At 36.1% G+C, this 17948-nt stretch overlaps 1 protein-coding gene across 25 annotated transcripts in view; it reads right to left on the reverse strand.

Annotated features, from left to right (window-relative positions):
- Ppfia2 (PTPRF interacting protein alpha 2) overlaps positions 1-17948 on the reverse strand; it is a 346500-nt gene that overhangs the window by 18093 nt on the left and 310459 nt on the right. For 13 of the 25 annotated variants that reach the window (XM_041668226.1, XM_041668294.1, XM_041668347.1 and 10 more), the window contains 5 exons: positions 13102-13183; positions 9721-9921; positions 4873-4935; positions 3511-3540; positions 1790-1983 (listed from right to left, as the gene is read on the reverse strand). In XM_041668226.1, the coding sequence (XP_041524160.1) occupies positions 1790-1983; positions 3511-3540; positions 4873-4935; positions 9721-9921; positions 13102-13183 (570 nt within the window). The remainder of the gene's footprint in view (positions 1-1789; positions 1984-3510; positions 3541-4872; positions 4936-9720; positions 9922-13101; positions 13184-17948) is intronic. The other 12 variants (XM_041668357.1, XM_041668327.1, XM_041668318.1 and 9 more) reach the window with 1 other exon arrangement.

Consider the following 17948-nt stretch of genomic DNA (forward strand, 5'->3'; position numbering starts at 1 on the left):
GCACAGAAGCTGCTGTGGAAGAGAAGCATCACGGCACTATACAGAGTAGGATGCAGGAAAGGTTGGGCTACTAGGGAAACAGACCATCATATATTATACTGCAGTACTGTGGAAGAAATTTCAAAGATGTGTTGATATGGAGGCACACTAGGTAGACCTATAGGAAATCTGGATATGTCAAAGCAAGATTTTCATTCCATGGATGAGATGCATTCTGGGGTAAGTTTCACAGGGGGAAAGGATGATAATATAAGGATTTCTTGCCATTTTTGTTTTGTTTAGGGAACAATGATCTCATAATATGTATGATATAAGGAAATGATCCTAAGATATTAAAATTAAGGCCTTAGAGCAGTAAGTATGAAAAGGAAACCTCACAGATACCCAGGGAGAAGAAATAATAAAAATAGACATAATAATAATAGTTTGAATAATATGAGAAATAAGAGTATGAATGAAAATAAAAGAATTTTAGGCTTAATGTAATAATTATTGACTATCATTACTTTCTTAAATATTTAGCAGTATATTCAGACATATACAGCAGTCTATACATTCATACATACATACATACACATATATGCATGTATATATTTCTGTTATATATTTTAATAACAATATGACATAAACTTCTGAAATCCTAGAAAAAAGAACATGAATGTATAAGTCCCTACATGCATATAGTGAAATATTTACCTCCATTATCAAGAATTTGACTATATTTGGAGACGGCCTTTAAAAGGTAACCAGTTTAAACAATGTAACCAAGCAGACCCTAATCTATTGTTATAAGAATAAATAATACAGGAGAAGTGTATGCTTATAGAGGAAAGACGAAATGTGGAAAGACAATGAGGATGCAAGGTCGCCAAATAAACAGATCTGTCTATTCCTTGATCTTTTCCTCCACAGCCTAGAGTAGAGGCTATCAGACTACAACACAGAATTTAAAAAAAGAATGTCATTCAGCATTAGCCCCTGTAAGCCTGATAGAAGATAAATGATCTAAATCAAATATTTGTCCCTTATTCTCATGTTCTGATGGATTTTAATTAAACCATTCAGTAGTTTTTTAAAAAAAACTAATGTGCTAATAACCCAAAATGTGAACATTTATGTAAGACCAAAAAGCATAATTATGTCCTTCATAGAAGAGTCTCTTTCCTGTTTTTCTCTAGTATGTCTTTAAGTTACATGGTTTATAACCACATGGATTTTTAAAGGGTGAAACTACAAATATTCAGGTACCATTCATAGAATTTTTCTTTTGTTCTTAGATTTTTTTCATTTCCTTTTATGTGTGTTTTGCTAGCATGCATATGGGTGCACCATGTACGTGCTTGATGCCCATGAAGGCCAGAAGAGGGCATCAGATCAGTTGGAACTGGACTTAATGATGGTTGTGACCCACCATATGGATGCTGGGACCCGAATCTGGGTCTTTTGCAAGAGCACCTAGTGATCGTAACCACGGAAACATCTCTTTCCTCCATAGGTGATTCTCTAACATAAACTGAAAAAATAATTTTAAAAAATCCAAGCAAGAAAAAAAAGTACATACTATGAACATAACTCATATATGTGCCTTTGCATAAACTCCAGGCATATAACATAAACATGGCTCTCCACAAGTACACCCTTCAGTTTGTTGCTCGAGTACATGTTCCAAGTAGATGACACAGACCTTTTGAATGAGAAACACTGCCTTTCTACTGTCCTTCTATTTTGTGTTAGTTCGCTGCAGATTGTTTATGGTTTCACTTTCATCACTCTTTTTCTGAAAACCTACCGATGGAAACTATCCACCATTTTTAAATGGACACGAAGATCTTTCTTGGTGAGGTGGTCTAACATTCTTGCATCAACCAAGCATTCCATAAAGTAACTTCTGTACTGAGGCAACCCCAGGCTGGGAAGCCACTCGTTTCCAATCCACTCGTGATTCATATCTCCATAAGCCAGGGTCTGTAGAAAGACCGGACACTGGAATTGTTTTATAGCAGTCAAGTTTCTTAACCAATAAAATGAGATGGTAAATGGAGGATAATAGCAAGTAGTATGACTCAAACTTCATGACTATGATACATGTGTCAACAAAAAGAGAGATAATATTTGACCTGAATGCATTTTGTTTACTTTAACACAATGCAAACTCTGCACAATTTTATAGAACATTTGCCTGTAGAAATAATTAACCTCATGGTGTATTTTAAAACAGTAAATTTTGTTCATATATGTGTCTTGTTAATGATAAAGGCGAGCATATAGTTAGAAATAGGGTAAAAACATACAGCTAGAGGTATGGTATGCGTTTTAAGACGAAAGATTCCATTGCTATACCAGGAGAATTCTTTTCTTTCTTTTATGTTTGAAGTACTGCTCATTTCCCTCTATTAATGATCCTATTGCTATTGTCCCTGTGTCATAGCAAACCTTGAAGTGAAACAGAAACCTTAGTAAACAACTAAGAAAAACAGCAAGAGTGAAAGACAGCATGCTGAAACTTGGCATTATGCTTTGGAGAAGATAGTATATTGAGCATCCATTAGGTCCCTGGAAGAATCCTTCATCAGAAGTCAGTCAGTTTAGACTGTGTGTATATCAGGCTTGATCACAAACTAAGACAGACAAGCTAATCCTCTTTTGTAATGTAAGGACTGGTCTTGCTACATAGTGTTCAAACAGGTAAAATAAAATGTGAGGTTGACTACCATCATTAAATTTTTGAGGATATTAAAGGATGAATATTATTAATTATTTAAAGGATACTAATTTTAAAGAGTTGTCTACTTAGTGAATAATTATGCCATGAATTCACAGTTATAATTAAACTATATAAATATAGTAAAAATCAGGATATTCTTTTTGTGAAGAATTCTGAAATTTGCTTCAGTTTCAAAATTGATTGCAATTCTATGCTATAGCATGCCGAAATCCAGATCCTTATAAAGGTGCCAAATTTTATTTACTTTCTCAATTTATTCTGTCAGTTTTTGACTTTTAGAAATGCCAAAAAGTACACTTTTTTGCACACACTGAATAATTCAATATAAACTTCTGTCTCTTATGATCAGTTTAATAATCGGGACTATCGTCATTTTACACCTGCTATGCTAATACCTGTCCCCAAATACTACCCATGGCACCTGAAAGCATATAGGACTCCAAAAAGTCTTTTTAAGGTGTCCTCAGAGATACAAATTTTATGATTATATATCTTGGTTATAGACATTACAGAGTAAGTTCAGAGAAATTAAGTTATAGATTCATATTTGGGGGAAGAAAGAGAAATTACCCAGTTATATATACCAATTATGAAGTGACATTCATCTTAGTGGCAAAATCTGGTGTAGAGCAATGCACCTATAATATATTAGATATAATACTGACACTTAGGTATATGTAGCAGTATAATTACTAAGATAAGTGATGTTTTCAAATATCACCTTCAGTAGTTTTCAAATTTATATTGCATATTTTACTATGTCTTAAAGTGTATGAGTTTCCTACCTGGGCCCAGCTTCCTTCCTCAGATTCTTTCTGGGTTAGCAGCAGGAAGTGATTAATAAAGCAGGTAAACATAAATTAATTTTGAGTGAATATTGAAAAAATTCTATCAGAAGCATGATAGCAAGACAGTACGTTTTAAGAATGATGACAAAAGCAGACACGCGTGTACTTACATCCATTCAACTTCTCAAATGCAGAGCACACAACAGAGTTTGAATTAACTCTAATTTAAATACACATGAGCATACTGGAGTTTATGAGTTTTGTGAAAACTTGATCTGACTATCTTTGGTTATGTTTAAAATTTCATATTTAGCACAAACATAATTATATGTACCTATACATAATGCAGAAAGGTTACAGACTAGAGATTAACGAAGTGAATAACTGTATCTTTCTGTCAAAGCTTAGGACAAACATACCCTCAAACAGCCAACCAAGAAGACCAAAGAAAGGATGCAACCAAATATCCAGTGATGCATGTATCATTCCTTTGTGACCTTTACACCGTTACATTCCAGATAACCAAATTTTTAAAGGAGAATTACAGTGAAAGAACTTAAAAATTAAGTTGTTGAGGTAAAATACATGGTTTGTCCAACTTTGATCCTTTCATGAAATATGACTCTATAAAACATCACATTTTTAAAGCTGGCAATTAGAATGCTTGAAGTCATTTCAAATGTACTTTTAAAAACCAAATGCATGGGGCTGGAGAGATGGCTCAGAGGTTAAGAGCATTGCTTCTTCTTCCAAAGGTCCTGAGTTCAATTCCCAGCAACCACATGGTGGCTCACAACCATCTGTAATGGGGTCTGGTGCCCTCTTCTGGCCTTCAGGCATACACACAGACAGAATACTGTATACATAATAAATAAATATTTAAAAAAAAACCAAATGCATATAACACTTCAATATTTTTTTCCTAGGAAGTCTACTTGTGAAATATTATAGCCCAAGACATTATATAATTACATTAAAAGTGATGATCCCATAGAAGCTTTTCTACAACTGATTAAGTTTGAATTAGTAACATTTATTCCTGTTACCACATTCAGTGCTAGGAGATACTGACTATCAAAATGTCCAATGTTTCTAAATTTACTAAATTATTTATTACAGTTTCATATTTTAAGAGCAGTCCATAGATGCTCAGGATAAAAAGCACATGACAATCTAACATGACTTCATTTTCAATCGCCAAACAAGCATATTAAAGGAAATCTATAACCAAAATATCAGTTATCTTTGTATGTCTCTACATAAATACACCCCATTCCTTTGCTTTATAGTATACCAATTCCTGTCTTTTTCTACATACAATTACTTTTGTTTGGGTTCAACAAGGCTTTGAAGACTAACCGTTTTTGCTGGAGCTGCAAGGTTTTCCATTTCTTCGTGGGTCACCCAGACATTGCCTGAAGGCTAGGGAGGAGCCCAAGGGAAGCAGAGCCAACCATGGAGGGAAAACAGGGTAGAGAAAAAGGAGGCACTTCTGTCAGTCAACAGCATTGCACATACTACATCTCTCCTGCTCTAGGCATGCATCATGAGTAAACCGCCTAAGGCCCCTTTTTAACTTTCTCAAGGGACTGATTAGAGAGTCATGCTGGAAAGCTTGTATTTGTAACTATTCTTGGGCTGTTAAACAAAAACTGCTTTGGTAAAACTTCACGTTCCAAATGACGGTGATCATTAGGTTCAATACTGTAAAATAGCAAGCTAAGTATAAAATAATGTAGTTTTGCTCTTTTTCTTCTAACGTTATGACCCAAAAGTGCTTATCAAGGGAAATTTCATTCACGTGCTTTTATTAATCAGTGTCCTGGGAAACAACTGTTGCAGAGAAGCCATAAACCCCATAGTCTGGAAAATAGCAACAGATTAGCCAGGTGTGTTTCTTGTTGTTGGTGGGTTTTTTTTTTTTTGTTTGTGTTTTTAATTCAATAAATGTGTTTTCCCCTGCATTCTTGGAGAGGAAATAGACCTGAAACATTATCTTATAATACTTTTGATTTAGAAAAAAGATAAGTCTCATCTTCACCAATACTGTCAAATACCCAAATATTCATTTCCTTATTATTCAACTATATTTTATAAGCATCTATTGTGGTTTGAATTGTTTCCATAGGCTCATGTGTTTGAACACTTAGTCTCAAAATGGTAGAAACTTGAGGAAGGCTGTGGAAGCTTTACGTGGTAGAACCTAACTGATAAACCGAGTCACAGTGGCCAGGCCTCGAAGTCCACTTCAGCCTACATGTGCTTCCTGAGTACGGTCTGCTGCTTGTTTCTGCCAGGATGCTTCCCAGCATGCTGCAATGTCTTCCTTACCACAACGAACTGTATCCCACTGAAACCATTAACAAAATAAATCCTTTCTCTTTAAACTTGCTTTGTTAGCACCAGGAGGGTAACTAAATTACCATTGTAATAAGCTTTTCTTGGGTATGCGAGGTAAGTGCTTTACCCAAAAGTCAAACACAGAATAAACTGAAATTTTCTCTACAATGACCTAGCATTTTGGGAAGTGTCTCCTTTCTTTTCTAGGCAAAGAATCTGGTATGAGCTCTGTATAGCACATAATCAATAATGAATGTAAAATCATTTACTAACATAATATTATTTAAGGTTCCTCCCATTGGATACTGTTTCATATCAAATTTCACATTTTCCCCAGGAAATCTATATGCAAAGTTTTCCAGGTTATGAAACTTTTTAGTTCCTTGTTTTGAAAGGAGCATCGAAGGCAATGTCCAAATATCACAAGCTACTCCGGGAACTTTCTACACTTCACCTAAAACCATGTTTAATTTTCCTTATGAAAAATGAATAAGGTATGTTGATATAATTTTAGAAATAATTATATGAAAAATAAAACAATGAATATTAATTGATATGAAAGAAATCTCACATAAATTACATATTAGTGAATCATACATGTTATTCTCATATGTATATAATAATATGCACAAAGGGACTGGAGAGATGGCTCAGCAGTTAAGAACAATGGCTGTTCTTCCAGAGTATATGAGTTCAATTTTCAGCAACCACATCTTAGCTCACCATCATCTATAATGAATGAGATCTGATGCCCTCTTCTGGCATGCAGGCATACCTGCAGATAGAGCACTTATACAAGATAAAATAATATGCGCAAATACATTTTTATAACAAAGGTTTATATAGTGAAGGTCCATAATTATAAATAAATAAATATTAGAATGGCTAAGTGTTATATGTATGCACAGGATCCTCACCCTTAACTGCTTCAGATTTTCATTGTAGCCAAGTTTTCTTATAGAGTAAAGTATGCACTTATGAAACAGATTTACAATAGCAGAGTCACTCAGCTCATTGATGTTTGCAGCTTCCCATTGACTCTGTCACCAGATAAGGATGATCTTACTCTTTCCATAGGGGCCTTTACCAGTATCATCTCTTAACAGAGCAGAGCTTTCCCACAGGTTTTCTGAAATTCTGTCCTGGGAGTTATGCGAAGAGTTCTGGGATGAGTAAGATTCTAGAAGCTATGGTTGTATAATTATCTTCACTTACAAAATGAGCATAATCCCCGGGCAATTTGTGAAAACGTGATCGCCACACTTTTGCAAGTTGCATGCTAAGAACCTACATTTCGTGTAAAGGTTTATTTTCCTAAAATGTGCTTTTCTCTGTTTTCTCTTGTGTGCATGAAACAGTGTGTGTGTGTGTGTGTGTGTGTGTGTGTGTGTGTATGTGTGTTGTGTGTGTGTGTGTGTGTGTGTGTATGCACGGTGTAGGCACAAGTTTTCAGTGTTTGAGCAGGCACATAGGTCAGATGTAAGTTCTGGGTATCTTCCTCTATGTCCTTCTGCCCTGTCCCTATTAAAAATTTAATGAAAAATTATACTAATTTTTAGTAATATTTATCTTTTTTTAAACTCTGCTTCCATCTCACACATAGGAACTAAACAATTTCAGCCATACTGAAGTTCATATTCAACATGCCTTACTTATTATATTTTGGGGGGCACGATGACTCAGAGCCATGTGTAGATTATATCCTCTGTATAGCTTGGGGAGCAAGTCCTACGCAATGACTATATTTGGGTTTGTGTATGTGTGTGCGTGTGTGTGTGCACTCAAATACATGCATATTACAAACTTACATGTATATGGTGTGTATATGTATATATCTAAGTATATAAATAGAAGTCAGAATTTGAGCTTAGGTGTCTTTTTTGAAGAAGTACTACTTTATTGTTGCAGGGTTTCTTGATGAATATGAACTTAGACGTTCATCTGGTCTCTTCCCTGTTTCCTATCTTTGCCTCCCATACAGGGCTTACAGATATGCCGAAAAACTCACCCAGGTTTTTTTTTTTTATTTTTATAAAATCTGGGTCTGAGGATCTAAATTTCTCTCCTTAAGCTCACATGGCAAGAACATAATCCACTGAAACACTGTTCAACCCTGCAATGGTTATGTTTTAGGTGAATATTTAGAATAATTACAGTATACCTGATGATCATTGTAAGACCTGGGGCAAACATTGGTACTTTTCTTGTTTCGTCAATGATGAGTCAAAAAAGAGACCATTTTAAAGAATCCTTTTAAGTGTACATAAAATGTTAATGCCTGGTAGGAAAGAAACTCAAATTTTAGGGTGTTTAGCAGGAAGTTTTTCAGATATTAATAAATGAAAGACATGTAGGGGAGGTCTTGTGACTCTGAAGTTGGAAGAATGTTCTAGAGACAGCAACAATAATAACAACAACAAAATAATCTTTTGAGGACAAATGCAGCTAAATTCTGAATATCTCAAGAATTCCTCATTTTTGTCTGCTTTTGCAACAAATCAATATAGTTTTATCTTTAATCTGCAATTTAACTTGCTTCAGGGTAAACATCTTAGGGGAAAACGTGATTTTTACAAAACATTTTCTAAGAAAGGGATTTGCTTTTGCAACTTAAAGAAATGATATAGTATGTCCCATTCTTTAAATGTGGAAGTTGGAAGTTTGACTGTTGTGATTTTTCAGGATTTGAATATATAGTGTTTCTTGTTGCATTTACTTTTGGAAGAAGAAAGCTCTCTATAAACCAGTTACATTGTTATTTGGTCAGTTGAAAATACTCATAAAGGCCTTCAGTTCTGAATTTGACTTACGGTAATAACTATTTTAATGGACTTCAATTATTACTATAAGAATATTTTAAATTACCTTTATCTGGAATATATTAGCAGAGTACATTCTTATCTATTTGAAATAATATTGTAAGTAGAAATTACATATATATATTTCTTACACAGTATTGAGGAAGTAACTAAAATATAAGTATACAAGAAGTACACACATCTCTGAAATCTTACCGTACATCTCTGCCTTTAAATTCTTGAATATTGGGGAGGGGTTGTATGTATGATAGACTCAATAAAAAAATTTTTAAGGTTATCTAAGTCCTTCTTAGAAGCACATTGAAGTCAGTTTGGTGTCTGAAAGCTGCAATAAAGAAATACCACTTTTCTCTACCAATTTAATTTTGTTCTTTCATAGTTTCCTATGTTGTTTAAGATGGTGGGCTAGAGATATCTAGTTAACACAAGCGATTACACATTTATCAGCAAAAACTTACTAACCCGTGAAATAAAATACCATTTCAGACTATTTCTTGATGAATATACTGATCATTAGCAATGCCTTTTTCAGTTTATTATTTTTTAGTACTAGGTTATAAAAGGGATTATAAATGGGCCCAAAGTTTGAAGTGGATAATTCCAATTTGTGTTTAAAAACGTCAAATCATATACAATTTTTATCATGAAGTTTTTTATGAGTAATAAGTTAAACTGTGCATCTTCAGAAACCTGTAATGCTTGTGAATAATCCCAAGATGCCATATTTCATTAAACAGAAGAGGAGATTCCGAAAAAAAAAAAAAACAAAAAAAACCCAATAAACTTTGGGATTTTTCTGCCTCAAGAAAAATCTAAACTCCCATCTAAACTCCGAAGTTCGTTTTGTTTGAAGCTCTCAAGATTTTTTTGGAATTAGACCTGCTCAATTAGACCTATTCAAAGTACAGCGGGGATTAATGAAGACCAAGCCATATCTCTTTAAAATAACTCATGGTGACGCCGAAATGTGAGCTGTCACGCTTTGCTCTGTGGGGTTAGACCGCTATGATGTCAGCTTCAAAGGAAGGAGGGGTGCACATTGACTCACAGTGCGCGAGGTCGGAGGAGCTGAAGGGCTCGTGAGGGAAACCATCTCCTGAATGGCTAGTCTGAGCTTTAAGCGATGCAGAGGGTTGCTGATTCCAATCTCTCTTTGGATTTCCGTGTCCGACAAAGCCGACATGATGGCTCCACTTTTCACATTGGCTCTGCAGGCTGCCACGTACCAAGCAGGCATTCCCAACCAGAGCTGTCGTGTTTGGAGAAAAAATAATCTTAGTTATTATCTGTGAAGGTAAGATCTTCATTACAACTTGACTGGATTTTAGAATTGCCTGTGAAACACATTGCTGGGCATGTCTATGAAGAAATTTCCAGAAAGGTAAAACAAAGCAAGAAAGACACCCTGAATATGAGAAGAATAACCAGTGGGAGGCAGTTTCAGAATGAATAAAAACCAATAAGAAAGTTGTACATTTGTATGTTCTTTTTCTGCTTCCTGATTAATGGTGCATTGGACAAGCTGCTCTGTGGTCTTGCTATCATACTTATATCCATTCTAGCCTCCCTGCCTTCCTTTCTATTATTGATGCTGTGAATACAATTGGTTTACAGTAAAGAAACTGTCTTAGGCCTGCGCAAGGCAGAACTTGGGTAGGTGGTAAAACCTAAACTGAATGCTGGGAGAAAAAAGGCGGAGTCAGGGAGAAGCCATGTACTCCTACCAGAGACAGATGGTAGAACTTTATCTGGTAAGCCACAGCCTTGTGGCAATATACAGACTAGCAGAAATTGTTAAATTAATATGTTAGAGTTAGCCAATAAGAAGCTAGAGCTAATGGGCCAAGCAGTGATTTAGTTAATAAAGTTTCTTTTTTTCCCCTAGGGAAATTGTTTCATTATTTCATTTTCCCTTTCTTTTTGATTTAATACAGTTTCTATGTGGTTATTTTGGGGCTGAGCAGCCTGGAACAAACAATCCGTCTCCTACAACACAACTCCATGAGATAAATCCTATGATTCTTGACTAGAGAGATAGGTAATATAAATACACTGAATATATGGAGCAGACAACAATCAGGAAGTAATTAATTTGAATTGAGATATTACGGCTTTCGAGCTACACTGATACCAATTTTTAGGGAGAGGCAGAATTTTCTACTTGTTTATAATGACAAGAACTTATCTTCAAGTTCCAATGGGTCAGTGGCTTGAATGGTTTTTATTGAATGAGTACATATAATTCTCCTTTTGAGTTCTAAATGCTGAGACAGCGTGCCTGTCATGGATTAAGACAAATGTACTATTATTAGCATTGTGATTTTCACCAAAGCACGAACCTTAGCCAAACCAAACATTCCACTCAAGTAGTTACATATAACCTATAAAACTAGTGAGATAATACATCCTTGTTGGTATAACTTGTTATTCAGGAGTAGCTAACTGATACAGACATATTTATTTCTGTATATCCTACAACATAATAAGTCTATAATGTGAAAGACTCAAGGAAAAGAATGGTAACTCTGAATCAGTGTGACTTGGGATGTGGTTGAAATCCAACACAGGATATAACGATATAATAATGCTCTTGTATGGTCCCCACTGAGTTCCGGAAGGGGAAGAACATTAAGATTAGCCTTATGTTGATGAGGACACTAGAGGGTACAGATGATTGGCCATCTCACTTGGTGCATAAACTGAAACACTGCAAGATAAATAAACATCTATAAACCTTCACTCATCCCTAATGATTTCCTAGCCATCATCTAAGATGTTTGAAATTGCACTCTGGTTAACATTACACAAACATTGCCAATCCATTGTTACAAATGTCATCAATAATTAGACACTGAAGAGTTTTTGATGTGGATAAATGATGGGGAAAGGGGTAGACTTCCTCCCACACGACATTCTTTATAGACTGTGCACACCAGGAAGAAGGAAAAGAGGTAAAAGTTAAGGGCTCCCATTTATGGTCTCAGCATGCTTGTTCATCTTGTTTGTTCCATTTTGTGATTTGAGGCGCATTAGGAAACGCATTAGGAGCAATTTCAGTACCCTGGATAGGTTTAATTAGCTCTGGCTTCACTGGCTGTCATTTTCCAGCACTTGAGTGTCAGGAAATCTGCTTTGTTTCTTCATCTGAAGAATTTGTTCATCCTTTGCCAAAATAGCAACTCACTCTCTGTCAAACCCTAGCTCATTTTCTTGGAATGACATCTGAACAAAGAATCCCTGTCCTTGTTGTGGCGTGAATTCTTAAACCTTTCCTCTAGTGGTCCAGTATTTTTGTTCTTTGTTATGATTTTTTTTTTGCATAGAAACTTAAAGATAAGCTTGAAGAGGTAACTTTGTAATTAATTACTTTGAAAGGATATAACAAAAGCAGAACTCAGGTTTATTTCAGTTAGCCCAAGAAAAAAGAAACTTAAAAAAAATGTGTTTTTCTATCTACCTGTCTAACTGAACATTTTTAAAGTACAATAAGATTTAGCTTTCTTTTTTTAACTTGGTCTTTACTTAGCCCTATATATGATGCAATGATAATGTTAAGTTACTTTATAATTCAGAATTATTTCAATGTATGCCATTGTCTTAGCCAGACAAGAAAATCCTCATTGCTTTCTCCTGACAAAAGCTATCCTATTGGCTACCATTGGGCCACCTAGGAAAGGTGAATGTGAAGATCAGTCCATGCTCCTGGTGTGCAACACGGGGCCAACCTGGGGTCAAATATGCAATTCACTCACTGCCAGGGTGCTCTCTTCTACCTTGGTCAAATATTGCTTTATTTTCGACAGCATTTATCTTAGAGGAAACATAGAATGCTGTTCTTGTTATATCAAACAACATTTAATTATCACCTGATCAATTAATTAATTAACTTAGTAATCATAAAGTAATATGAATGCTTATGTGACTTAGACAAAGGAGGAAACATAGGTCTCAGCCTCCTGTTTATTCACAACTCTCTAAACTTAGCCAGTCCGTAGCCATTTTAGAAATTTAAGTATAAACAAGGGTAGAACATTCTAGATGCTTCATCAGCATTTACTTCAGTGTGAAATGAATTTGTTTTTAACTTTTTTCTTTCTTACTGATGACGATTGGTAGATAGGAGCTGATACTTCCTCCAAACCTCCAAACCACGGCAGTAATAATTTATTCTCCTATTCTAGTACCCATGGAGAGGACAGAACATGGGGACACATCTGTTTACACATCATTGCATATTTTGCTCTGTCCCAACACAAGAAAGAATCCATGACATCTCAGTGGTCACAAATTCATAGGCATGAATGTGTTTCCTTTACGAAAAGTTATATGATACAGGGAAGTTGTGATTTCAAATCGGTCTTTATCTGTCTTCAAATAAACAAATTAGCAATGATTGACTTAAGTCAAGTTTTTGATTTGCTTTTCTTACCTCCAGCCAAGCAACCACAGTGGGTCCATCCCACTGGGCAAAAGGTAATCCTTTTCTACGAGCTTCTTCAAGAAGTTCATGCCTGAAGTACAGCAAAGACCACTAGTAAGGTAACAAGGAAGAAGGTGCCTGTGATCGTTTTTAATCCACCAGTAAGCCCTTGCAAGCATTTAATGAGAGGTGATGTAGAATGACCAAATTCCTTCTACCTTTAAGTCATATGTAAAAATTTCTCTTTGATTTCACTGAGTGAAACATTAATATTTAAAAATAACTTTCTCAGGGATTTATTCATCAAGATTTGAATATTTGTTTAGCAACTAAACTGATCTGTGTTATCAACCAATATTATTTCCTTTAGCAAGGAAACAGCGCACATGTTCATATGTAGTCATGCAATCTGAGACCTAAATCTGACTTTTGCATCTGCCCTTCTTCAACCCCTTTATCTCGGAGTGGCAGAGGCAAAGCTTGTATATTGAGACACAAGACATATTTGGTGGTCCTAGCCCTGTTGTCATGATGATTACTTTTGAGTCTGACCTCAGAACCAATATTCTATTTTAGAAGTTAGTTCCTTGTCTTGGGTCTCAATTGTTTTGAAGGTTGGAACAATAACTAAGGAATTTGATTCTTTGACTACACAAAAACCCTCACCTTGAACTTTTGCTTGGAATACAACATGCACTGTTTTACAGAGAACGTATTAAGATACAAGTGAAGAGCAGTGAAGGGTACGGCAAGCCATAAAGGAAGCTGGTTGCTATGAGGGTTGTGGCACACAGGAGATAATGCATGACCTTAAGTCAAGAACAAAACACTGTAAGGCAAAGACCCTGCCATCTACAGTCTATAGTTTAGTCTTCTAAATGACTGAACTATTCTGAAATCTTCCAAGCACACACTCTTGCAACTATTCTATCTCTTATCTCCCCTTTGATCTTTTGACTTTTCAAAGATAGCTGACAACCATGTCATATTTGAGTACTACACAAACATGTTGGTTTCCTTCACTGGGAAGCAGTGTATAAGTGTATAATTCAACAGAGATTTTAATTCATAATCACTACTATTTATTAATGAAAGGGTAATAACATCAGTGATAGTCATTGCTGCTTTCTGACAGCAACATTTTTTGCACATATATGTATGACTACATTTCCTCCTAAGAATTTAGAATTGACATCTGTTAAGTTTCAAACTCCGGACAAACAGCTAAGGTGCTTATTTAAAATAGCAATGCTGGACCTAGCCAAGAAGTTCCCCCAGCATCCCTAAGTCCCTACCTGTTACCAGGTAGGGATCACAGCATAACTGCTCCCTCTACCCTGAACTCTCTATCCCAGAGGCTGGGCTGCCCTTCCGCAAGTGGTTCTTCCCTATATAATCTAGACATTTTGGTCATCGACTCCTTTCTTGTACCTTTGGTCTCTTGGCTGCTGCACCTGGTTCCCCGCTCTCTCTTCTCCCTTCTTCTCTCTGTCTCCCTCACCACACAAGGCCCAACTCAGACTGGTCATGTCCACTCTGGACTTTCTCATATGCCTCTGCCTATTCTCTCCTGTATATCTATGATAAAATTTCTCTTCCATCATACCTAGGAGTAGTCATGTCCTTTCCTTTCTTTTTTATTTCTTTCCATCATTAAGCATCCATGTTCAAACAATTTTTTATTACTGAAAGAGTGGAATCTATGTGTATGCAATCTCAAAATATTATATAATCCTTCAGGGATTTAGTGAGGAATATATTTCTGTACCTCTGCATAATCTTATATGCACATAAGAAGAACAAAGACTAATAATTGCTTTATTTCTAAAATATGTCTTTCATGTTAGCAAATATATCATAGATATCATACTGAACTCTCAAACAAAACATGTGGTATTTCCCATTATGAATGAATTGCTTGCTTATTATTGTAGATTCATATATTAAAATATGTAAGAGAATGCCTTTGAAGACAAGAGCTTTTGTATTTTATATCAGACACTATAAAAATACATGAAAAACTAGCACGAAGCAAAGAAAAATCGTAAGTTATTGTAACTTAAAAGGCCTGTAAGTTACCTGCTGTTTGAGTTGAGGAGACAGCAAAGTTAAGTTCTGAATATAAAATTCAGCAGCAGGGAAATTGTGCAGAGACACATTTGGATGTTCCAAATCCACAATGGAAAGCACAAACATTCTCAAATGTAACTTTCTATCCCGTCACCCAATTTCCTTGGGCTTCCCAGTGACACTCCACTGCAAGTCTGTCTCCAGTAACTTATTCTCACTCTGACAGATGTATTTATAGAAGTGGGATGAGGTATCAAGTGTCCAACGATTATGTTTAGGGTACATACTACAAGCCGAGACTTATGCTCAGTGACTTAAGCAGACGTATGAATGTGGTTTCCAAGATTCCCTGTTAGACACTGCAAATGCATGAAATCGTCCAAATGTATTTGACACAGGAGTAGATTCTTCAACCCAATAATAGGTTTGCTAATTAATTCCTGTTTTGCTTGACAACAGTGGAGAGAATGATGATGGCTTTGTAGCAGTTGAGGAGGCTTTGAATAGCAAGTAGGAAATGCAAGAGGAAAGCATGCTAAGAGGATGCTCAGTGACAGATGAATAGCAAGCAGGAAATGCAAGAGGAAAACATGCTAAGAGGATGCTCAGTAACAGATGAATAGCAAGCAGGAAATACAAGAGGAAAACATGCTAAGAGGATGCTCAGTGACAGATGAATAGCAAGCAGGAAATGCAAGAGGAAAACATGCTAAGAGGATATGCAGTGATGAATAGCAAGCAGGAAATGCAAGAGGAAAGCATGCTAAGAGGATATGCAGTGATAGAATTAGCATCAAGTGTGTGTGAGGAAATTTAGAGGACTCCTCAAGAGAAATAAATGATTAAAATGATTATTGTTGGCACATCCTATCCACTATTGAGAGGAATACACGCAGGTAGACAATCTGAGTGACATTACATAAGGAGAAAATCACATATTTGTGTCAATGCCTTTATTCATTTAGTAAATGAGGAAGGAATGACAACAGCCTAAATGATTCTGTTATTTTTGGAAGTGAAAAATATGAGTAATAGAAAATATTTTTAAAAATTGGAGTGCTTTGCCGGGCAGTGGTGGCACATGCCTTTATTCTCAGCACTTGGGAAGCAGAGGCAGGTGGATCTCTATGAGTTCGAGGTCAGCCTGGTCTATAAGAACTAGATTTTTAAGACAGGATCCAAAGCTATAGAGAAACCCTATTTTGAAAAACAACAGCAACAACAACAACTCCTAACTAATTCCCCAATAACCAATGCAATTTGAATTGAGAGGATCCTATTACAACTTAGGTTTGATCATGTCAATTCTCTTCTGTCACTGCCTGTACAGCTATGTGGATCTAACTCTCTGACCTAATTCTTACTCTCTTCACACACCTCCCCTTGCAATATTCCTTCCCATCTCCTCCCCTCTCTCTTCCCGTCTCTTAGACGTATAAGCCTACTGTTTTCTGTTGTTCTCCTTCCCGGCACTGAAGTCTGTGATCTGCCGAGGGCTCTAAGTCAAGAGGACCAGTATTTCCACACACTCTGTGATTTACAGATGTTTTTCAGATTTCAAGAAAGCCATCCATTGACAAGTATACTCTTAAAATAGTTGTGAACATTGTATGTGCATGGGTGCATGTGTATGCTTGTGTGTATATTTATGCATATCCATGTATCACACTTACACATGCGTTTTGGTGCTAGGGATAAAACACAGATCCTTATGTATGCTACATAGTGTTCTTCTAACTCGGTCACATCCCAAGTCTCCCTCAACCCTTTTTTGCTTTTATTTTGTTTTGTTTTGCTTTGAGACAGAGAGTTCACTCTCTAGACCAGGCTGGCCTATAACTAACTCACCTTGAAATTCAGGCTAGCCTCAGACTTGTGGCCATCCCCCTGATTCCACATCCCAGGGGCTTTGATTATGAGTGAGCTGGCAAACTATTGGAGGCATTTTTTTTCTTATTTTACATATTTATTTTTGTTGTGTTATTGTTCTGCGTTTTGTTTTGTCTTGTTGGAAATAAGCTTTCCTTTTGTCATCATGACTACCTGGAATTTGCTATGAATCTAGGCTAGTTTTTTTTTTTAAGATTTATTTATTTATTTATTTACACAGTGTTCAGCCTCCTTGTATGCCAGAAGAGGGCACCAGACCTCATTACAGATGGTTGTGAGCCACCATGTGGTTGCCGGGAATTGAACTCAGGACCTTTGGAAGAGCAGGCAATGCTCTTAACCACTGAGCCATCTCTCCAGCCCTAGGCTAGTTTTTAATTGGTAGCAATCGTCTATCTTCCTCTACAGTACTAGGATTAAAAGTCTATGCCAGCATGCCTTGCTGTAAATGTTGAACCTCATGGCAGACACCAGTTGATTTAATAAGTCTTCAGTAAATTGTGTACTGTGTTTTAATTGTACTTATGTGTTTTTTTTAGTCAAAGGACCATGTTTAAATTACTATGTCTGAAATAGTACAAAAATATGTTGTGTCTTGTCCCTCATAATACTATTGGTTCTAACTGAGTCTAAGAACTTGGTCTAGTTTGCGGTCACTGATGAAAATGTAGTTATGATGTCAGGGAGTGTGCTGAGTAGTTCTATTCTCTTTGTGAATAGAAATAATGACATGATTGTGTGGGAACTTGTGGAGCAATCTGGTTCCCAAATCACGATTCTCCTAACATAATAGCTTCAGTAAGATAACTCAAGGAATGGGACAAAGGAACTTGATTCTGCCCCTGACAAATTATTGCTAGGGCTGATTCTAAGAATGACCTTAATATCATGAATCT

The sequence above is a fragment of the Microtus oregoni genome, unplaced genomic scaffold (assembly GCF_018167655.1).
Source record: "Microtus oregoni isolate MIOR12 unplaced genomic scaffold, Mior012 000001F_ref0000356, whole genome shotgun sequence".
NCBI classification, from domain to species: domain Eukaryota; kingdom Metazoa; phylum Chordata; class Mammalia; order Rodentia; family Cricetidae; genus Microtus; species Microtus oregoni.